General features: G+C 42.5%; 1 protein-coding gene across 2 annotated transcripts in view; it reads left to right on the top strand.

Moving 5' to 3' along the window:
- Nucleotides 1-3,017: 3,017 nt before the first annotated feature.
- The window catches only part of pkdcca (protein kinase domain containing, cytoplasmic a), a 37,516-nt gene continuing 15,656 nt past the window's right edge, over nucleotides 3,018-24,877 (top strand). For both annotated transcript variants that reach the window (XM_029669714.2, XM_065023263.1), the window contains exons 1-2: nucleotides 3,018-4,054; nucleotides 21,406-21,528. In XM_029669714.2, the coding sequence (XP_029525574.1) occupies nucleotides 3,254-4,054; nucleotides 21,406-21,528 (924 nt within the window). In that variant the 5' untranslated portion in view covers nucleotides 3,018-3,253. The remainder of the gene's footprint in view (nucleotides 4,055-21,405; nucleotides 21,529-24,877) is intronic.

Consider the following 24,877-nt stretch of genomic DNA (forward strand, 5'->3'; position numbering starts at 1 on the left):
ACAACATCAAGATACAGTTCAGAAATGTCTTTAGTTCATTAAATACATCTCAAGTTGACTGACTCCAATGTAAATTTAAGCTCTGATTCAGAAATGGCTCTGACTAAAAATGTCTTATTCAAGATATATAGCCAATTTCTTTTGAGACTTTTGGTCCTTGCAATAAAATGGATGCACAAGTTTACAACTTCTATATATATTTTTTTAGACCTTTTCTCCATGGCATTCACTTATGCAGGTTGCAAATTGCGATAAATACTTTCAGCTCAAACTTGATTAATTGACACGTCATTACTTCGGGTGACATAATGTATTTGGCCTACTAAAGCGCACATTGCCAATGAATGGCCAACCTACGCCCCAATTTTAATTAATGTGTGGTTTACAGTAACAAAGGCATATAATTATTCCCCTCAGAAAATAGAAGTGTAAAAGGATTTGTTCAGTCATATACCGCCGTAGGTTGAGCCAATCACAAAGGCACAGCAAATGTAACATTCCTGCGCTGCAGCGGGCTAATCCGTTACCCGCGAGCCAGCCAACTGCCACTCCCGGATTCTCCATGTAAACGGCTGGTCAAATGGAAAGGCCCCAGCACAGTGGTTAGAATACACTGTTTGCCTATTGTCCCTAATAATCCTAGAGAAAATGAAGTTATTTAAGTGGGATTAATGCGTGTTAGCTCCCCCGAGGCGCATTGAGCCTCCCCTCCCGCAGAGCTGTCCGCCCCAAACTAGGCCATGCAAATGACCACTCCACTCACAGTAAGAAATCGGAAATTAAAGCAACAGTTGCCTCACTGACGAGGTAAATACCGTTTTCTTACACATCACTTCTGTTACTGTTAAATGCAGCCAAATAATTAATTCTACGTTTTGAGTTAGGCTATTCTTGACAGTTGGATTGCAAAAGTACCTTAAATATTTATATTCAGGAATTTACACCACAATGTATAGATGACTTGCTAAATAGGGCAAGATAAGTGTAGTCAATCATTCGGATGTTTATTGGACTATATAATGACGGACAATCAACTCTAATGGCCATTAATATACAGAGATAACAATGATTGAATCCAGTCATCGTGCTTAAAACTGAAAGAAAAATAACCGCCAAACACACAAACGGTTAATTATCGGATAATAATTATGAATTATTATTATTGTCACAATTTATAATCATCACCATCAAAGACTGTTGTCCAGGAGATGGAGCTAAGCTTCTCCACATCCCTCTTGCCACTTGTCAAATGTGTGGACATTAAACAGTCTCAAAGTGACAGATATGATAACAGTTGGTGTGGGATATAGCGGCCATTTCAGCGCGAGAAGTAGGCTATAGTTAGGCTACTGAAATGCTTCAGCTCCAAAGCAGTTCCATCCCAAATGATCCTTCCTGTCAAAAAAGGGATAATAAAATGGTTCCAATAGAACAATATAATATAGGACTAATATAATATAATTATATTTACACTACTTTGACCTTTTAAAAAATGTAACCAAAGCTATTAAAAGGAGTGGACGCGCGCCTCTCGTACAAATTCTCCCTGCGACCCCAGGCCTTCGTGCGGCTGCGCCCCGCTGTCTCCGCTTTGTTTGTTCAGTTTCCAGGTTGATTGTATTTGTTAATTAGTTGCTAACTACATGCTAATGTCGGTTTGATGGATAGCCATGTCACTAGCATTCAGGTCTACACTATCCGGATCTCAAGCAGGGCTCAGGCCGGGCTCCCCGCGTCATCCTTCTGGTTTGTTGGCCTAATGAAGGTATAGAGGCCGCTTGGTCTTGCCTCAGCTGCACCAGAAATAACTAATGTGTCATTATTAAAGTAATCCGATAAACAATGAGAGCATTAATAACATTATTTTAAAGTTCATCATCATTTAGCCTACCACAATAGAGAGCGAGACCCCGTGGTGAACTCTGTTTGGGCCCACTTAAAAGGGGTCGTGGTGGCTCATTTTTTAAACGTCGCTGGCACTGCTATAGTGTATTTACAGCAGATAAACACGACGGGATTTATTTGGGGGGACGGGGTGCCGGCTAACATGAGATTCCAGTCAAGGAATGCTTATCTCGGCCGAGTTTAACAAAGCCGTACTGGAGCCTATTATTTGATTATTTATACACCCTTTTTCGTAATGTCTGCTTTTAATTTAGAGTTTTACTTCTCCGACCCCAGAGACATAATTATACACATTTTTCTTTCCAAGTAACAGAGGGGCCAGCAGAGCTTCAGCCTGCAAGGAGTCTGGACTTCTCAACCAATTTAAAACAGAGGTGGAAGATTTAAAGCAATCCAAAAGCGTTAGCTAAAAGGAATACCCTACTTGCTGAAAGCATGAAGCGTTCTTATGCGTATGCACAGTTGTCTCATAGCGCAATGTTCATTATTCGTTGGAAACATTTCAATTTAGCCTACTTTCCATGTTGTGTATAGACCATCAGCAGAAAATCTACTGGATATAGGCTAGGCTACATAATGTTACTATGCGCAATGGTAACAATTAATAATCCGGATGACATAACCAATTGGCATATTAAGGCGTATAGGCCTATTAGAAAGGCTTCGCAAACATTCAAATAAGGCTATATTTAAAACACATATAAGCCTGGCCATTCAAAATTTGAAATAAAACAACACATTAGATAGTAGATATTATAATTAATGTCCATCAACTCATGCGCTTTCATCACTAACGTCAGTGGGCAGATTTTGCGCATGCCATTAGGTCTACTCGAAACGGCAGTTCTAAGAAACCTCAAACACTGTTCCACAGCTGCTGGTTTGCTGGAATTGTCTGGATTTTTACATTGCACCATGGGTAGTGTGGTTTTAAGATTTTATATGTTCAACGTACCTTAATGAGAAATGGACTTCCTGAAAACTACAGTGCTCACAGATGCATGACCTACGTATGCTGTCAATCACAGTGGCGTCACGGCTGTTTAGTCGCTCAGGGGGCTTCTAGTAGGCTAGAGGACCCCTGCCTGATGCGCTCATAGGCTACAGAAGTGGTGGGTTTTGCAGTGTGTGAAGGCAAGTGTCACCATGGTCAACTTTATATGGGGAGGATCTTAAACCTGTGTGGCTGCATAAATCATATAATTCAAGATGAAGACGTGATCATAGCGCATTCGGCATCGGAATACCACTCAATTCTGTCGCGCACGAACCTTGAACGCCGGGCACCGCTGCAGAGGTGGTAGACACTTAGGCGGGGACTGGAGCCGAAGACGGACAAATATATTTTATGCTATTAATACAACTGATCACAATGAAGCGAAGAAAGATTGTGGTTGCAGCAGGCTTCTGCCTCTCTTTCTTCCTCGGTACGCTAATGAATTTGCTGTACATACCAGGGTTCGAGCACCATCAGAACCACGACAATAGAGTACATCGGTACTACCACAAAAAACAGCAGCGGGTTACAGGCGATTCACAGCTTCACGTCGGCGAGTCAGACACTAAAGCTGTGGCGGAGGCCAATAGTAAAATCGCCGCGGGAAGCAGGCATCACCAGGACTTATTACTGCAGATACGAGAGAGATTCGATGAGGTTGTGCGGTACCGTCGGCGCCAAGGACATGGGTCTGGGACCGGGGACCCCGTCCGCCCGCTGGAGAGAAGGAGGCTCATGGATTCAGAGCCAGGGGACAATTGGGACCCTATCAAAGTCATTGAGCGAACCGATAACCAACAGACGCATTTTCAAAATCGGCTTTCATCTTCCACATACATGCAAACAAAATCACGGGAAGATTTAACTATGAATTCGAGGAGCATTAACAGTACACCGATGCTTGGCTGCAGCAGCATAGACAACGTGACCAATGTTCAGTACCTCGGCTCAGGCTACACAAAGGCGGTCTACAAGGCGGCTCTCAACAACAGCTTGTCCGTGGCTCTGAAATCGGTGGATTTCGGGGGACACGATATGGAAAATTGCGTAAAGAAATATGGTTCACCTGGAGACTGCTACAGACTGGCGTCCTTCAAAATAGTGAAAGAAATGACGCTGATGGAAAGGCTACAGCACCCCAACATTCTGAAGGTAATATATATCTAGGCTAGCTAACAAATTGATGATGAATGATTTCACATTTTTTTAATGTTCGAAATCTGTGTTTTAGCCTATTTCTGTAAATGATTAGCACTATTACTTATTTAGCTATAGGCCTATTCCATACACATTTAAGATGCAACCTATATGTTTTATGTTGCCTACAGACCAAGAACGACAGGATATTTATCTGACATCCATTAATTTAATTATAACGTCATTATAACTAACAGTAGCAGTGGCGTTATAAATCATTTCAGTTTGACTTCAAATTTAACCCAATTTGCGCTTGTTATACATATCGAAGTTACGGTTAATAGCCATTTTGTCTTATACCAACAGCCAAACCATGAATCATTCTTTCCCTAATGACTGAATAACCATAGGTGTGAAACTCTACTCTCAGCGTTTCAAAAGTGACACATGGGTTGAACACTTGGAGCACTGGTGTGTATTCCATTTCCACGAGATTCCGTGAGAAATCAATTCATGTTGCGTGCAGTGAAAACAACATAGTCAGCATGAAATAAGTGCATGATTGGCCTATTATTTAATAGTGCTATTTGGATGATGTGTTGTGCGTTTATAGGCTAAACAGTTGAATGAGGGCCATCGCTCCATTGTTACCCTGTGGATTAAATCCGATCAGCAGATTGCTGGCTCTGCATGGCGCACCAGCCGGTGAGATGCCCGAGGCTTTGTCGCATTCTACCTCGTATTTATTTGCATTTAGACAAGTTCTGTAAACAAGAAAGAAGACCTTTTAACTTCTGTAATTATATAAAAGCTTGTCTTTCTACACCTAGGCCCTTTTTGTTCGTGTATTTTCAAGAAGCGCCAGGCAACGTTTTACCACATATTCTAAATAAATGCGTAAAGGACGATTTTACAATTCAAACCGCGATAAATCGGCCAAATGACCTTATCAATATCCACACGAATCATTTATAATTAATATAAGCCTATACAATACAGGTCTACAAATAGTTATGCCTGTACAAGTATCTCTAGAACATGTCATTTGAAAGCCTTTATACTCACGAATGTCCAATTTTACAATAACCTATATATATTTGAAAAATGTTCTTCTACTATTTCACATGTTTTGCTAATACTAGATTTAAAAAATATAGGGCCTTGAAGTACTGGTTACAGTGTCATTTCTAGGCTACAGTATGAGCCTAAATTAGTGCTTGTAATATGCACCGCATGAGGCCCAATTAAAATATCCAAACGATGTTGTTGAGGGAGCTTCCTGCCTTCAATGCAACTTTTACTGAATGGATAGATAAGTAGCCACCAAACAAGTGAAAGACGTGCCTTTATGTTCTGAAATAAAGTTTAGGATAGTTATTATAACTTAATAAATATGGGGTAATTCAAGGTAAGAAATAGTGTTGCACTTTAACCAAGTAAAAAGTGGTCTGTTTTCAAGATAGGCCTATACTGTTTTTAGGACGGTACAAAGGAACCAAGACAGCCGCCAAATAGTCTATACAGAACATTTATTAAAATACAATACGTTTTTATTTTTTTATTTCACATTTATTTAACCATGTAGGCCAGTTGAGAACATGTTCTCATTTACAACTGCGACATGGCTAAGATCAAGCAAAGCAGTGCGACAAAAACAACAATACAGAGTTACACATGGGATATTCAAACGTACAGTCAATAACACAATAGAAAAATCAATGTACAGCGTGGTGTAAATGTAATCAATTATACTCCCTAAAATCATTTTCTGGACAATATTATACGTCTGTGACCTTTTGATCCGAATTTCTACACATCAGTATTTGGTTTGCACATTCGAATGGGAAGGTATCTGTTTAAACATTGAGAAAACGAAACGTGTCACACTTACTTTGAATAAATTCTATCAGCCTTTACATTTTTTTTGTGCATTGGTGAATGGAGAACAATTTGAAGATAATAATGTATGATAACCGAGGATATAAGAGAATATTTGGCAATAATCAAGTTATTTCCCCCTTTTGAAGCTTTACATGTAGCTTACATTCTTATCAAGATTTAAATTGCATACAATAAAGAAATATCACTCTCTTATGTGTAGTATTGCAAAGGACATATAATTGTCAAACAATGTTAAACCTACATTAATATTGAATTAAAATACCAAATGAAAATATAGAACCAAGATGATAATGTACATAAAATGTATAGACTTTAGTAAGGAATAATACATATTTGAACTTGGGCTCCCGAGTGGCACATGGGTTTAAGGCACTGCATCTCAGTGCTAGGGGGGGCATCACTACAGACACCCTGGTTTGAATCCAGGCTGTATCACAACTGGCTGTGATTGGGAGTCCCATAGGGTGGTGCACAATTGGCCCAGCATCATCTGGGTTTGGCCGGTGTAGGCCATCACTATAAATAAGAATTTGTTCTTAGCTGCCTTGCCTAGTTACATTTAAAAAACAAAACAAAAAAAACACTTGTTGCAATAACTGAATGTGTCATTTGATTTGCATTAAATATTTGGGATATTTCAAAATATGAACTCTATCAAAACTCTCATCAAAACTTGATGACCACTATAACCAGAGATCATTTTTTGACAACAGCATGAAAAAACTTTTACATGGGCTGTTTTTCTTCTACGTTATTACACATCCCTGTGTCTTCTACTTTTACATGGGCTGTTTTTCTTCTATGTTATTACACATCCCTGTGTCTTCTACTTTTACATGGGCTGTTTTTCTTCTACGTTATTACACATCCCTGTGTCTTCTACTTTTACATGGGCTGTTTTCTTCTACGTTATTACACATCCCTGTGTCTTCTACTTTTACATGGGCTGTTTTTCTTCTACGTTATTACACATCCCTGTGTCTTCTACTTTTACATGGGCTGTTTTTCTTCTACGTTATTACACATCCCTGTGTCTTCTACTTTTACATGGGCTGTTTTTCTTCTACGTTATTACACATCCCTGTGTCTTCTATTTTACATGGGCTGTTTTTCTTCTACGTTATTACACATCCCTGTGTCTTCTACTTTTACATGGGCTGTTTTTCTTCTACGTTATTACACATCCCTGTGTCTTCTACTTTTACATGGGCTGTTTTTCTTCTACGTTATTACACATCCCTGTGTCTTCTACTTTTACATGGGCTGTTTTTCTTCTACGTTATTACACATCCCTGTGTCTTCTACTTTTACATGGGCTGTTTTCTTCTACGTTATTACACATCCCTGTGTCTTCTACTTTTACATGGGCTGTTTTTCTTCTACGTTATTACACATCCCTGTGTCTTCTACTTTTACATGGGCTGTTTTTCTTCTATGTTATTACACATCCCTGTGTCTTCTACTTTTACATGGGCTGTTTTTCTTCTATGTTATTACACATCCCTTTGTCTTCTACTTTTACATGGGCTGTTTTTCTTCTACGTTATTACACATCCCTGTGTCTTCTACTTTTACATGGGCTGTTTTTCTTCTATGTTATTACACATCCCTGTGTCTTCTACTTTTACATGGGCTGTTTTTCTTCTATGTTATTACACATCCCTTTGTCTTCTACTTTTACATGGGCTGTTTTCTTCTACGTTATTACACATCCCTGTGTCTTCTACTTTTACATGGGCTGTTTTTCTTCTACGTTATTACACATCCCTGTGTCTTCTACTTTTACATGGGCTGTTTTTCTTCTATGTTATTACACATCCCTGTGTCTTCTACTTTTACATGGGCTGTTTTTCTTCTACGTTATTACACATCCCTGTGTCTTCTACTTTTACATGGGCTGTTTTTCTTCTACGTTATTACACATCCCTGTGTCTTCTACTTTTACATGGGCTGTTTTTCTTCTACGTTATTACACATCCCTGTGTCTTCTACTTTTACATGGGCTGTTTTTCTTCTACGTTATTACACATCCCTGTGTCTTCTACTTTTACATGGGCTGTTTTTCTTCTACGTTATTACACATCCCTGTGTCTTCTACTTTTACATGGGCTGTTTTTCTTCTACGTTATTACACATCCCTGTGTCTTCTACTTTTACATGGGCTGTTTTTCTTCTATGTTATTACACATCCCTGTGTCTTCTACTTTTACATGGGCTGTTTTTCTTCTATGTTATTACACATCCCTGTGTCTTCTACTTTTACATGGGCTGTTTTTCTTCTACGTTATTACACATCCCTGTGTCTTCTACTTTTACATGGGCTGTTTTTCTTCTATGTTATTACACATCCCTGTGTCTTCTACTTTTACATGGGCTGTTTTTCTTCTATGTTATTACACATCCCTGTGTCTTCTACTTTTACATGGGCTGTTTTTCTTCTGTGTTATTACACATCCCTGTGTCTTCTACTTTTACATGGGCTGTTTTTCTTCTATGTTATTACACATCCCTGTGTCTTCTACTTTTACATGGGCTGTTTTTCTTCTACGTTATTACACATCCCTGTGTCTTCTACTTTTACATGGGCTGTTTTCTTCTACGTTATTACACATCCCTGTGTCTTCTACTTTTACATGGGCTGTTTTTCTTCTATGTTATTACACATCCCTGTGTCTTCTACTTTTACATGGGCTGTTTTCTTCTATGTTATTACACATCCCTGTGTCTTCTACTTTTACATGGGCTGTTTTTCTTCTACGTTATTACACATCCCTGTGTCTTCTACTTTTACATGGGCTGTTTTTCTTCTATGTTATTACACATCCCTGTGTCTTCTACTTTTACATGGGCTGTTTTTCTTCTACGTTATTACACATCCCTGTGTCTTCTACTTTTACATGGGCTGTTTTTCTTCTACGTTATTACACATCCCTGTGTCTTCTACTTTTACTTGGTTTGTTCATTGATAGGAAGTTATTTTCTTTATATAAGATCCATTGTGGAGTCAAGGGGGAGCAGAGCCAATAGCAGCGGCCCATCTCTCACCGCTGTCGTACAAGTCCATGTTGTGATAGTGTACTTTCTAGGGATATATTTACATTGATATTGACTGTGATACTGGAGTCTTGGTTTGTGTGGGAGTGGACTCGGTCAGGGTCAAAGGTGACACATATGCCCTCTGTCCACTCAGACTTTTCTGTCCATCATGCTGCAATGCACACACACACACACACACACACACACACACACACACACACACACACACACACACACACACACACACACACACACACACACACACACACACACAGCGTGCGCAGGCCTATATATAAACACGTAGTTCTACACACACATGTAGACGCTAGCATTGCGTGACTGGAAAGTGGACGTTGGGCTTTATCCCACTCTCTCATCGTTGTCATAAGCAAATAATAGCAATATTATTTATTTCAGGATAAACATAAAAAAATAACAAAATTCATTTTCTGGCATGGAAGATATATTGAAGGATTACTGGAATAGCTTTAGAACATGTTAACATAAACTGAAAAGGGTTTGAGATGTCTCTTTCAAATCATAGGGAAACGATTATTAATTGTTCATCCCTCTATGAACATGAGGAATATGCAAAGTATTTAAAACAGCACACTGGCCTTAAGGCTAATCCAGGCCCTTTTTGTTGTGCACCAGGAAATAATGCCTGAATGACTTCTGGTAAATTCTATTGACATGCTCCACTACCTGTAAAAATGAACAATATATTAACTTTAAAACTGAATTACAGAGGCATCTCACCTTGAAAAAAGGAATGTTTATTTTTAGCCGACCTAGGTCCACATTAACTTGACTTACTAGAACCGCAACTTGAAATCTGTCTGTATAACAATATTTTTAACCGTTATTTAGCGTGTTTTAATGTCACAAAGAGCAATTCATGTCCCGCTCCGCCGATCTAACGCATCCTGTTAGAGTGATGAAGTCTGGCTCCGTCTGAGCAAAACAGTCTCCAACACACTGTCTGGTTAGTGTCTGCCTCTGGCCAGTCCCTCACTATGAGAGGAGAGACAGAGGCCCATGCTTTCTCTCACTAGAGATGGTGGGATCTTATTGGACTCACACCCCTTAAACTACCACAGATGGGATCAGAGGTAGAAACCAAAGCAGTTCATCTCTGTTCTCCTAATTCAGCACACTTGTGGTGTCAATAGCCTGCTTGTCCAGGGTAGATGGGGGACGCTCCTTGGGAGAGGAGAGAAGGGGTAGGTGACTGACTGGGCGGTGTAGTTGGATGTGGATTGTGGACACGTCTTTTCACACCAGCACGCGTGGCAGGCGTGGACCGCCTTTCTCTCCCCTCGTCCATGTTAGAGCGAGTGTGAACAAGATGAATTTGAGCTGATCAGAGAGTAAGATAACGAGAGGGGCTGTCGGCCTGCCTGCCTGAGTGTGTGTAGGGTGAGGGAGGGAAGGAGGAGGAGAGGGAGGTGGAAGGGTAAGGGTTATCCTTCAGAGAAATTGTGTGTGTGTGTGTCAGCGTACGCACACTTGCATGTGGGTATGGTGGATACAGATGATCTGAGAGTGGTGGGACCTTTGGGCTGCTGCAGGGGTCTGGGCCTGTTTCTGGCCATGTAGTTGGATTATATTTACACGAGCGTGTCATTCTGTCAACCTCTCCCTCTCTCCCCCAGGGCCTGCTCTGTAGATCTCCTCCATTAGTTGGGGAATCAGTAACCAGGTTGTGTTAATGTGAAAGCTGGGTGTCCCGGGCCACAGAGGCCCTGGGGTCAGTTTGAGGATGAGGGGGGTGGGGGGAGTGCAGAGGGGGCGTGAGCTGGAGACAGAGTTGCAATTAAGCCAGGGTTAACACTTTAACCTCCGACTTCCACGGGAAGGAAGCTGGGGGGGGGGGGGGGGGGGCAACGCCACACAAATGTGGTCCAATGCCTCCTCTGCCTGCAATACCTCTCTCAGCCCTCAGCCCTGTTTCTGATCAACCCCTGCTGTGGGTCTGGGTCTGTTGGGGCTCAACAGCCCTGCAGCCCCCACACTCTGCAGGGAGAGCAGGGCTCCCCCAAGACCCCTACACCCTCACCACATAAACACAAGCCATTTCTGCTTCTCTTCCTGTTCTGAAACTTTCAATGAATATGCAATACATACATGTCATCCCTTCAAAAGTAATAGTTGAAGTAAAGGAACGATAAGATACGTTTAGAAGTGCTCACAGAATATCTATGGATATCTCCCCAGTCTTAAAACAGACACATTAAAAATGATTTGATCAGATGACGATCAATTTGTGTGGAACACTATTTGATAGGGCCAGCGAGTCGCCCACATCATTTGCATTAGTTAAAGCTCTGTAACTTCTTCCCTTTATTTCCCCCTGAGAACATCTTCAGCTCCTGGTAACTGGTAATCTGAAGTTCAGGTATTGATTTGTGCCTAGAGAAACCATTAGATGTGTTTATAAAGAGGACATGAGAAGATGAAGATAACTCCAGAGTATTGGAGTCAATTCTTTCTGCAAAACGCCTCATGTGTGCAGCCCTCTCTGTCATCTCCCTCTCTCTCCTTCCCTGACACCGTTTGAAATGTTGCTTATTTTACTGAACGGCTGGAGAAAACAAGTTGTTGACAGTCCTAATTCATCAAACTTGTTCATATTTCAATATGCTGCCTTCTCTATATTTAACTGAGATAAAGGCACCAAAAACATATTTCTGCCCATTTTACAGTCATCAAAAGAGCACAAAGGGAGCGGTCGAAATTTACACAATTGTTACCCGGAGGAAAATGGGGGGAGGGTCATGATTTTTCAATTTCAGTCAGGGGGAGGATTTTGTATTTTTTTTATTTAGTCTAGGGGAGGGTCATGTAATTTAAGACCGCACTCAACAAGCTTTATGAGGCCATAAACAAACAAGAAAATGCTCATCCAGAAGCGGAGCTCCTAGTGGCCGGGGACTTTTATGCAGGCAAACTTAAATCAGTTTTACCTTTACTTCACACACAGAGATGCGTACAACGAGGAGTATATCCCCTCACTCACCGGCTTCATCAATAAGTGCGTTGACGACGTCGTCCCCACAGTGACCGTACGTACATATCCCAACCAGAAGCCATGGATTACAGGCAACAGCTGCACCGAGCTAAAGGCTAGAGCTGCCGCTTTCAAGGAGCGGGACACTAATCTGGACGCTTATAAGAAATCCCTCTATGCCCTCAGACGAACCATCAAACAGGCAAAGCGCTTGCAAACTATTACAGACTACAAAGTAAAACCCAGCCACGAAACCCAGCCACGAGCTGCCCAGTGACACGAGCCTACCAGATGGGCTAAATGCCTTTTGTGCTCGCTTCGAGGCAAGCAACACTGAAGCATGCATTAGAGCACCAGCTGTTCTGGACGACTGTGTGATTCCACTCTCCATAGCCAATGTAAGCAAGACCTTAAAACAGGTCAACATTCACAAGGCCGCAAGGCCAGACGGATTACCAGGATGTGTACTCAGAACAACTGGCAAGTGTCTTGACTGATATTTCCAACCTCTCCCTGACCGAGTCTGTAATACCTACATGCTTCAAGCAGACCCCCATAGTACCTGTGCCCAAGGAAGCGAAGGTAACCTGCCTAAATGATTACTGCCCCATAAAGCAAATAAAATCAAATCAAATTGTATGTCACATACACATGGTTAGCAGATGTTAATGCGAGTGTAGCGAAATGCTTGTGCTTCTAGTTCCGACAATGCAGTAATAACCAACAAGTAATCTAACTAACAATTCCAAAACTACTGTCTTATACACACAAGTGTAGGGGGATAAAGAATATGTACATAAAGATATATGAATGAGTGATGGTACAGAGCGGCATAGGCAAGATACAGTAGATGGTATCGAGTACAGTATATACATATGAGATGAGTATGTAAACAAAGTGGCATAGTTAAAGTGGCTAGTGATACATGTATTACATAAGGATGCAGTAGATGATATAGAGTACAGTATATACGTATACATATGAGATAAATAATGTAGGGTATGTAAACATTATATTAGGTAGCATTGTTTAAAGTGGCTAGTGATATATTTGACATAATTTCCCATCAATTCCCATTATTAAAGTGTCTGGAGTTGAGTCAGTGTGTTGGCAGCAGCCACTCAATGTTAGTGGTGGCTGTTTAACAGTCTGATGGCCTTGAGATAGAAGCTGTTTTTCAGTCTCTCGGTCCCAGCTTTGATGCACCTGTACTGACCTCGCCTTCTGGATGATAGCGGGGTGAACAGGCAGTGGCTCGGGTGGTTGTTGTCCTTGATGATCTTTATGGCCTTCCTGTAACATCGGGTGGTGTAGGTGTCCTGGAGGGCAGGTAGTTTGCCCCCGGTGATGCGTTGTGCAGACCTCACTACCCTCTGGAGAGCCTTACGGTTGTGGGCGGAGCAGTTGCCGTACCAGGCGGTGATACAGCCCGCCAGGATGCTCTCGATTGTGCATCTGTAGAAGTTTGTGAGTGCTTTCGGTGACAAGCCAAATTTCTTCAGCCTCCTGAGGTTGAAGAGGCGCTGCTGCGCCTTCTTCACGATGCTGTCTGTGTGGGTGGACCAATTCAGTTTGTCTGTGATGTGTATGCCGAGGAACTTAAAACTTACTACCCTCTCCACTACTGCTTGATGACGAGCTTGGAGGGTACTATGGTGTTAAATGCCGAGCTGTAGTCGATGAACAGCATTCTCACATAGGTATTCCTCTTGTACAGATGGGTTAGGGCAGTGTGCAGTGTGGTTGAGATTGCATCGTCTGTGGACCTATTTGGGCGGTAAGCAAATTGGAGTGGGTCTAGGGTGTCAGGGAGGGTGGAGGTGATATGGTCCTTGACTAGTCTCTCAAAGCACTTCATGATGACGGAAGTGAGTGCTACGGGGCGGTAGTCGTTTAGCTCAGTTACCTTAGCTTTCTTGGGAACAGGAACAATGGTGGCCCTCTTGAAGCATGTGGGAACAGCAGACTGGGATAGGGATTGATTGAATATGTCCGTAAACACACCAGCCAGCTGGTCTGCGCATGCTTGAGGGCGCGGCTGGGGATGCCGTCTGGGCCTGCAGCCTTGCGAAGGTTAACACGTTTAAATGTTTTACTCACCTCGGCTGCAGTGAAGGATAGTCCACATGTTTTGGTTGCAGGCCGTGTCAGTGGCACTGTATTGTCCTCAAAGCGGGCTAAAAAGTTATTTAGTCTGCCTGGGAGCAAGACATCCTGGTCCGTGACGGGGCTGGTTTTCTTTTTGTAATCCGTGATTGACTGTAGACCCTGCCACATACCTCTTGTGTCTGAGCCATTGAATTGAGATTCTACTTTGTCTCTATACTGACGCTTAGCTTGTTTGATTGCCTTGCGGAGGGAATAGCTACACTGTTTGTATTCGGTCATGTTTCCGGTCACCTTGCCCTGATTAAAAGTAGTGGTTCGCGCTTTCAGTTTCACGCGAATGCTGCCATCAATCCACGGTTTCTGGTTTGGGAATGTTTTAATCATTGCTATGGGAACGACATCTTCAACGCACGTTCTAATGAACTCGCACACCGAATCAGCGTATTCGTCAATGTTGTTGTCTGACGCAATACGAAACATATCCCAGTCCACGTGATGGAAGCAGTCTTGGAGTGTGGAATCAGATTGGTCGGACCAGCGTTGGACAGACCTCAGCGTGGGAGCTTCTTGTTTTAGTTTCTGTCTGTAGGCAGGGATCAACAAAATGGAGTCGTGGTCAGCTTTTCCGAAAGGAGGGCGGGTAGCCATGAAGTACTTTAAAAGGCTTTGAAATCTGTCATCCCAGAAACCCTAGACTCACTCCAATTCGCATACTGCCCCAACAGATCCACAGATGACGCAATCCCAATCACACTCCACACTGCCCTTTCCCACCTGGACAAAATGAACGCCTAAGTGAGATTGCTGTTCATTGACTACAGCTCAGCGTTCAACACCATAGTCTCCTCTTGTACTCCTTGTTCACCCATGACTGTGTGGACAAGCACAACTCCAACACCATCATCTATGGTGCAAAGTACTTAAGTCAAAAGACTTTAAAGCACTACTTAAGTCGTTTTTTGTGGTATCTGTACTTTACTATTTATATTTTTGACAGCTTTTACTTTTACTTCACTACATTCCTAAAGAAAATGATGTACTTTTTACACCATACATTTTCCCTGACACCCAAAAGTACTCGGTACATTTGGAATGCTTAGCAGGACAGGAAAATGGTCCAATTCACACACTTCTCAAGAGAATATCCTTGATTTGATTTGATTTGGTCATCCCCACTGCCTCTGATTTGGGTGACTCACTAAACACATGGTTTGTTTGTAAATGATGTCTGAGTGTTGGAGTATTCCCCTGGCTATACGTTAAAAACAAAATGGTGCTGTCTAGTTTGCTTAATATAAGGAATTGTAAATCATTTATACTTGTACTTTTACTTTTGATACTTAAGTATATTTAAAATCAAATACTTTTATACTTTTACTGAAGTAGTATTTTACTGGCTGACTTCCACTTTTACTTGAGTCATTTTCTATTAAAGTATCTTTACTTTTACTCAAGTATGACAATTGGGTTCTTTTTCCACCACTGACCATCATTAAGTTTGCTGACGACACAACAGTTGTGGGCCTGATCACCGACAACGATGAGATAGCCTATATGGAGGAGGTCAGAGACCTGTCAGTGTGGTGCCAGGACAACAACCTCTCCCTCAATGTCAGCAAGACAAAGGAGATTATCGTGGACTACAGGAAAAGGAGGACCGAACAGGCCCCCATTCACATCGACGGGGCTGTAGTGGAGCAGGTCGGGAGTTTCAAGTTCCTTGATGTCCACATCACCGACAAACTATCATGGTCCAAACACACCAAGACAGTTGTGAAGAGGGCACGACAACACCTTTTCCCCCTCGGGAGACTGAAAAGATTTGGCACGGGTCCCCAGACCCTCAAAAAGTTCTACAGCTGCACCATCGAGAAGATCCTGCCCAGTTGCATCACCGCCTGGTATGGAATGCGACCTTAAGGCGCTACAGAGGGTAGTGCATACGGCCCAGTACATCACTGGGGCCAAGGTTCCTGCCATCCAGGACCTATATATTAGGTGGTGTCAGAGGAAGGCCGAAAAAAATGTCAAAGACTCCAGTCACCCAAGTCACAGAGTGCCCCCCTTTGTTTTTACAACTGCTGCAACTCCCTGTTTATTATCTATGCAGTCACTTTACCCCTACCTACATGTACAAATGACCTCGACTAGCCTGTCTCGGTACCGGTACCCCCTGTATTTAGCTTCATTATTGTTATTTTATCGTGTTACTTTTATTTTTTTAAACTGCATTGTTCGTTAAGGGCTTGTAAGTAAGCATGTCACGGTAAGGCCTGTTGTATGCGGCGCGTGTGACAAATACAATTTGATTTGATTTGATTTGTATTGCTCAGGTTTTGAGAATGATTTGCTTATTGTAGTATCTCAATTTTTTTTCTCCCCCGATGATGCCCCTCATCCCTGATTCTCTGCTGGGCGCTGCTGGGATGGTATATATGAAAGGAGGTTACTCTGCATTACACACTGCAATGGATAGGCGTTCACAATCATGAGCCCTGGCCTGCCCTGCTCTTGTTGATGTAAACCCTTTTGTGCTGCCTAACCAAATTGCAATATTTCTGCGCGTGGACTAGGCCTACGGATGTCCTGTTCAGTTTTTAGAGGGAAAGCGCGGAAGATGAGAAGGAGAACCGGATGTAAGCTTGTTACTGTTATAATTTATTTGAATAAAAACAATATGTTTATTAGCCCATAATGAAGTCTATTTATTAGAATTGTTGAACTCACAATAAGCCATATTCGAGTAATTTACATGAAGTGGCAGCCGCGGGAATAGACAGCGCATGGGTGCTGAAAGTAAATTAATTCGAGGAGGCCTAATTCATTTAAACAGTCTTCATCTTAATTTGACTTTAGGCTTCTAACAACAAGAGGGCTTTTCAACAACACATCAACAACCGCACTTCAACAATATGCCCATACATGTCGCATTTAGGCTGCATAAAATGTCATTGAAAACATAATTACTTCGAATGACATAATAATGAAACGAAAAATGCCTTATTAGGCTGTACAGTCATTCTACGGTGCGTATGACATCCCCTTTAGAAACAAGAGTTTGGCCAGTCATTGGTTTGAGGATCATGCAGTGAGCTATGCATGTCTAGTTTGTTCATTTACCATAGCAGCTGCTCTTGTATTCGCGGGCCCTAATCACAGTCAACACAATGATAGTTTCCCAAATGCATATCGGTCTACCTGATGATATGCGGCTGCTGTAGTAAACAACCACTGACGATCAGATACATTTCAGTTGTAAACGCTTCTGTTGCGCAACATTTTTTACAGTTTACAGACGACTTCAACACTGTTCCAAACTTAGACTATCCTATTTTTTAAACGATAGCCTGTATAGAAATCAAAACGTCTCCGATGAGGCAGCATGCACTCATTTGTTGTCATGCTCTGTCGTGGAATAAAAAAAGATTCTGCTTGTCTCCAATCATGTAAAATGACCTAAAATGGCATGAAATGCGTTTATAAAATGACTTTTTTTCTCAGCACAAATAAGTTGATAGATTCATGCTGTTCTTTTATTTTAATGGGTATCTTTTCTCCCCTACCCTTGTCCGCGGTGGTCTGCGAATCCACAACCTTCTGGCTACTTTTTACAAAACGAAGAACAGTTTCTAAAACTGCATATCTAAGTCTCTGGTCTGTCCTGGGAGTAACGGTAAATGGTAGGCATGTTCCCTGCTATCCAAGTTATGTTTTTTTTAAAGCGTTCAGGGATGGTCAGATAAAAATATATTTTACTGAAGGGTGGGCAATCCATTTTCATTTCAGAGGTCCGATTTTCTCCGGTATCGCTCGTTATAAATAACGTATAGTCCCTAACTTAGCAGTCACACGTCTTTGCTGCCCGAACACTTTCTCCCAAACTCTGTGTTTTCAACCCTATGAAGTCATGCAAATTATATAAGGGGAAAATGTAATAAACGGAGTCTAATCATCGAAACTCAAAACTTTTAAACCCCTTTATGCACCCAAACGTATGGTTTTAACAATTTCACCCTCATTTATTTAATGCATTATAAGTCTCAAATCCATTTAATGTACTAGGATCAATTCACATGGAAAATAAAAATGACATTAGAGGTTTTTCTGCCAGTGGCACTTGGCCCAAGTCTCTGATTAAAACAAGGCATAAGAAATTCAACCATTAACTTCATGCGATACACACACACAGAATACACACACAGGCTTACATACGCACACACACACACACACACACACACACACACACACACACACACACACACACACACACACACACACACACACACACAGGAGCGCTAAGTTAAACCCTACATGAATACTCTTCACACATGGATTTGATGAATTCCACATGAATAATAATCAAAATATTACATGATTTGTGAGTGAAATTAAAATCTCTACCTTTTTATTGGGCCTACGACCTGACCTGGGCTTATAGTAGATCCCCACCAGCCCATAGCAGAGATCCAGAGAGAATCCTGTTCGTATGATAGAGGTACTCTTGTTTGCCTGACACTCAGTCCTGCAGTGACCCTGTCCAACAGAATAGCAGCAGTGTGCTCTGGGCTCTGGCAGATGCTGGGGATTTCATCTCTGGACAAACATGTCCGCCCCGGGGCCGGTTTGATCAGGGACCAGGAGGCCCTCGTTAAAGAAAGTGTGGTGAATGGGGTAACAGCCAGCTCGGCTTGCCCTGCCGGCCCCCGCGTTTATTTACACATTAATAATGTCCCACACAGAAATGCTTTTGTGGAGCTCTGATGTGTTGGCATATTATGACTCGCATATGTTCTCAACTATTTAATCTGCTTCTCGAGCGGGGCAACTGTTCCAGCAGCAGCACCCCCTCTTGGCTGCTTGAAACGTCTCACTTTGACCACTACCCAGTCCCACTTCAAGCAGAACCTGCATGGATTCCTTCTCTTTGTCCATCTTCATCTCTCACTTCTCTATAATATCTCTATACGACTGTCTCAGTTGAAATGTTCATTCCCACTACCCTACATTCGGTTTAGTAAGAACAGAGAGAACTTCCTTCCTTCAACTTACTTCCTGTGTGTACAGCCAATTGTCCAGTGGGGTTAAACCCCAGGGTATGGCCTGTGTGAGTGTATCTGGTCCCTGGGCTGGTGTGTGTTTGTGGCCCTGGCCCTTGGTCCCCTCTCTCTGTTCCTGGTGAGGCCACGCCGAGCCGTGCCATGCTGACTCACTCCTGCCTGTGGCCAGGAAAGGGGAGAACTGCCAGGGGATTGGTGTACCATGCTGACTCACTCCTGCCTGTGGCCAGGAAAGGGGAGAACTGCCAGGGGATTGGCGTACCATGCTGACTCACTCCTGCCTGTGGCCAGGAAAGGGGAGAACTGCCAGGGGATTGGCGTGCCATGCTGACTCACTCCTGCCTGTGGCCAGGAAAGGGGAGAACTGCCAGGGGATTGGCGTACCATGCTGACTCACTCCTGCCTGTGGCCAGGAAAGGGGAGAACTGCCAGGGGATTGGTGTACCATGCTGACTCACTCCTGCCTGTGGCCAGGAAAGGGGAGAACTGCCAGGGGATTGGTGTACCATGCTTTGTTCCTAACGTACCTGCCTTTTGACACTTACCTCACCTCACAGCTTCTCAGCCTTTTCACTGGAAGCCACACTCTGTCATGCTCCATATACACCCGTCCAACAATGCAAATAGATAAATCTCTTCTTTCCGCAAACAAAACCAGACATATCAAAACCTGAACTCACAACAGATCAGTAAAAAAAAAAAAACATTTCCCGAAAATGTTTCCGTGATGCCTTTCTCAGTAAAAAGACTCTAGCAAACTACCGAGGTGAGTGACCTCTGAACTCCAGTCAGACAAAATGGCACCACATTCAGAGTAAACACAAACACTGCCCCAGCATGCGTACAGCTGCTGTCTCACTCAGGGCATGCGGAGCTGCCGATCAATCTAGTCTGCCACGGAGGAACAACACTGCCCAGATGCAGTCATGTTCACATAAGAAAGCCTCTGCTGCACGATACCAACAACTTCAGCACAGGCTGCAGATGTGGTGCGCGCACACGATCTGGGAAGGGAGCTACACAACTGAATGCAATTCAACCGAAATGTGTCTTCCGCATTTAACCCAACCCCCTCTGATTCAGAGGGAGATGGAGTAGGGTGATAATAGTCATTAATGTGAATTTAATCTCAGATAGCAAATCTTTGCTGCAAAAATGCACTTTGGATGAATGTACTCAACAAAACACTATTTATAGAGCAATAAAGAGACCACAAAACTAGAAAACTCAACTCTAGTAGGCTAAACTCAGTTCAAACTTGCAATTCTCATTGCACAGGGAAAATATTGAACCGGACTTATCCTGGAGGCCTGAATAAAGCTCTAGAAGTGTACACCTACATGACATATTCGTAATTTAGCAGACGCTCTTATCCAGAGCGACTTACACTCATCTTAAGAGAGCTAGGATGAGACAACCACATATCACAGTCAGAGTGTACATTTTTCCTTAATAATAAAGTAATTATCAGGAAAGTTAGTGCTGGTAGGAAAAGACAAGTGCGAGTGCAAAGAAGGCAAGGGTGAAGTCTTCTCCATGTATTTCTCGTGCAGCACCCATGAGTGGGGTGAGGGGGCACTCTGCCAGCCTTGCCCACAGGCCCTTCCTTTCCTCCCACAGGGTTGGCACCCACTGGGCACCTCACATTTTCTATCACACACCACTGCTATAAATGTCTCTGCATCGCTCTTCACAGATGCACCAAAACTGCCAACAAACATCAGTCAGACTCCAGGTGTATGAGCCCTTTACTTCACTCCCCGACACGCTACATTCTCACATCATTCACGTGTGAAGCATTTTATTAACCAAAGAACAACACGCAATGCCACCTCCTCTGTTTTGCATAGTCGATGTTTCCCCTTGGTTTGGGTTTTGGTGGTATGGTTGATGGCGATGTCGGTTGCTTAGCTTTTAGATTGAATTTCATGCCCCCTAATTTCAAACGACTTCTTCTGGGCACAAATGATCTTATGTAAATGTTTCTGCAAGCAAAGGGCCAGCCAGATTCTCTAGGAGGCCGTCGCCATGGTAATACAGAGTAGGGTAAACAACTGGAATCGACCAAAAGAAACATTCATCAGTGCCAAAGCTATCTCATGTGTCATTGCCTTTTCAGAATCAGAATGCATGCAATTGACATACACAAATGTCATCCTCTGATAGAGATTGTTTGCATTTGACCGCTCAGATTTATACCATGTACAGTATGTATACATGAATAACCAGTGTATCTCTTTGTCCCCGTCCAGTTGTATGGTTACTGCTACCAGGACAGCAATGACATCCAGGACACAGTGACAGCCATTACAGAGCTCGGTAGTCCTCTGGAGATGATCCAACTACTGCAGACCTCCTGGGAGGAACGCTTCAGGGTGAGTGTTACAATGCACACACACGCGCGCACACGCACACACACACACACACACACACACACACACACACACACACACACACACACACACACACACACACACACACACACACACACACACACACACACACACACACACACACACTTAAAGCACTACCAGTATTTCATCTAATGTCACATTAACATGAACACTTCTCTTGTGAGCCTCTTGTGCTTTTCTGTATCTCACTGAACAGAGTGCAACATGTTTGAGTCAGCAGAGTAGGCTGAATGCTGGTTGGGGTTACTGAGGGACTGAGGGTGGATCACATGCATGAGTGGTCTTACTGAGCCTCCTGTGACTCAAACCCATTACAGGCTGTCTGAGTGCAGAGCGAATTGGCTGTAGCATTGGCTGGCTTGACTTGGTTTATAGGGACACTACTGGTACAGCAGATGGTATTTCCAGAGCCTGCCCAGTTTCCTGCCTCCCTAGCTTAGCAGCATGGGCCTGTGTGCCACTGGGCCACTGGGGCTGCTGGGCCTGGTCTGCCGATCACTATCGCCATAGCGCCACACTCTAATTATTCCCTATTGCTTCCTGTGGCCTGGGAGTGTCCACCCGCCTGCCACACAGAGGATGGAAGAGCTCCAGTGCATGAAATCACCAGCAAGTGCTCTCTTTCAGTTGTACAACTTTCTAGGTATCCTTTCATTTCTCTCTGGCAAGACTGGAAGAGATTCCCTGAGACAGGCAGCTCTTCTACTGAGAGACGTCCTTCAACGGAAAAGTATAGTGATGAATACGGGGAGGAAAAGTTCAGTTGAGATTGTTTGCCAAATCCAAATCGTATAGCTGTAGGCACTTATGGATCTGAAAGGAATGGATAGATATACAAAAACATAGAATGGATAGATATACAACAAATGTGTTATTAGCTTCACCTTGCCTCCGATAGGTCCTTGGGCTTCCTTAAGTGTCTTGGGCTTCCATATCATTTACATCTATCCAATCCTTTCAGATTTGAATAAGTGCCTGGGGGTTAGGGACTAGGGTGTAGGGGCTAGGGGTGGATTGGGACCTGGGCATGGGGGAGTTATTTGTAGAGTTCCCAGTGTAACCATTGACACATGCACAGCTCAACACGTCCTTGGATGTGTCATCACTGTCATTTATAACACTACACACTACGCCCATCTACATGTCATCACACTAGTTTATGACCTCCTAAAGCATTATTTGTTTCATCCCTTAATCAACACTGTATTTGTCGAGGAGAGGCGAACTTTATCCCTTTCCTGCAGTCAAATGACCCAGTGGCCTCATGGGTGGAATGTTATTAATATATTTCATAGTTTATAATTAATAAACATATATATTTTTTAAATGCCCAAAATCCAGTGTTTCTATGTCAATGGTTTTGTTATAGTTCAGTCTTCTGTGATGTATATAAAGTGTAATATTGGGATGCATTTTTTTTTATACATTTCAACTCAATATCTGACATTGTTCAGGTGTCTTCTTTTTATGCCCAGAACCATGTGTGTGAGGTGTATACTTTTGTTTCAAAGTAGATTTGTTTAAGACTACCAAGAAACACTGTGTGACAGTGATTTAGTCCACTGCAGTAAAAGGTTAACCAAAGTCAGAGCTGTCTCCTTCGGGGAGGTGCATAGTGTAGTTAGACACATCAAATACATCTGCCTTCTGGTATATAAATTGAGGTAACTTTCCACTGATTTCCTGGGCCTTGAATGATAGCCAGAAAGGTTTCTAAGCCACTGTGTGGAAAGTGAAATAAATTCCCCCTTTTACCTTTTAAACAGCAACCATGAAATACCTGCTTTTTAAGACTCCTTCCTAGTGCTGGCTCCTTTTTGTAAGTAGGATAGAGCAACAGCATTCAAATAACTTTCATTTGCACATAAAATCCGTGCTTTTCTCCAAATGGCTCTGTTAATTTAATGTCTTTGCGGTTCACTCACTGGATCTGAGGCTCAGTTGGAAAAGGCTTTGTCTTCCTTTGAGAGAAACTATGCATTTACATAATATATGTTTTTTTGTCTGTGTAACTCAATTTTACCGTAATGCAATATCAGAGTATGAGGTTAGAAAAATGTAATGAGATGATCATTGAAATATTTTTACTTAAAGGTGCAATATGCAGAAATTGTTCCGTCATTTCCTGGTTTCAAAAATTTGAATAGTTCGCCCCATTTCAATTTATGTGACAAAACAAGCAATTTATAGTGTAGAGAATCATTGTACCATCTAAACGGCTGTGAAATATATTTTCAATAACCCCACATTTTGTATTTTCAGCTGTTTGAAGCTGGTGTACAAAACCGAAAGTAAAAGACGCATAGAAATGGAATGGGAAGCATAGAAATAGCACATATAGAACAGAGCTAACTCTTCTTAGACTTGCTTTCAATGAGAAATGCAGATCTGTAACTGACTTTTCTATGTGAATTTGGTCATGTCGCCCCCAAAAATGAGATACTGCAGCGTTAATATAATAATAATATTTGACTGGAGTATCACCACATACTGTCTATGGATCTTGATGTGTGTGTTCGTGGAGGCATCAGTGTGTGCTGTTTTTGGTTGCTCCTTTGTTTCCCCACGACATAAGTGTCAGGTATCTTTCCCTCTTCTCACCCAAGATCCTTCCCTTGAAATGTGGAGTGCAAAGTGAAGAAAAAACGCTTCTTTGCAATTCGCACGAGACATTAATAGACTCTAGGGAGGCCCGCTGTAAACCCACTGAATTTCAAACGCTCCATTTACCGTAAGTCTGTAGCCATTTCCTGTAAGCGTTGATGAAGGCTTTGATGGCCTCGGCCTGCAGCCCCTGTCAGTGAGACAGACACACCCATATCCCCCTTAGCCCCTCCCCCTCCCTCACCAACCACTCCCACCCAGCAGTCTGTCAACCTTCAGCTCATTTACATGTATGGATATTATGAACTAATGGCTGAATTCAATCAAACCCGTATAGTAGAATTTACAATACACAGTAGCACTTTTTACCATGGTCAAACAAGATTAGTTTTGGGTACTAAAAAAAACCTATGACTATTAATCAAATCAACCATAAAAAAAAATCTGATTACAGACTATGAGAAGTTTGTAAGCAAAGACACTGCAACAACCCTGTGACTAGTCTGATTCAATTCCAGCTTTAGCCTCATCATTGTACACAGGGAAGGATCCACACTGAAATGTGGACTATGACCCAGCATTTAAGCACAGTGTGATATAGTATTGCATCCCTCCAGCACTACTCTTCCTTCACTAGGGTAAGAAAGAGACTTCCTTCACGCCTCAGTGCTCTGAGTCTGACCTCTCCCACTCACTAATAATCCAC

Source organism: Oncorhynchus nerka, linkage group LG10 (genome assembly GCF_034236695.1).
Source record: "Oncorhynchus nerka isolate Pitt River linkage group LG10, Oner_Uvic_2.0, whole genome shotgun sequence".
NCBI classification, from domain to species: Eukaryota; Metazoa; Chordata; class Actinopteri; order Salmoniformes; family Salmonidae; genus Oncorhynchus; species Oncorhynchus nerka.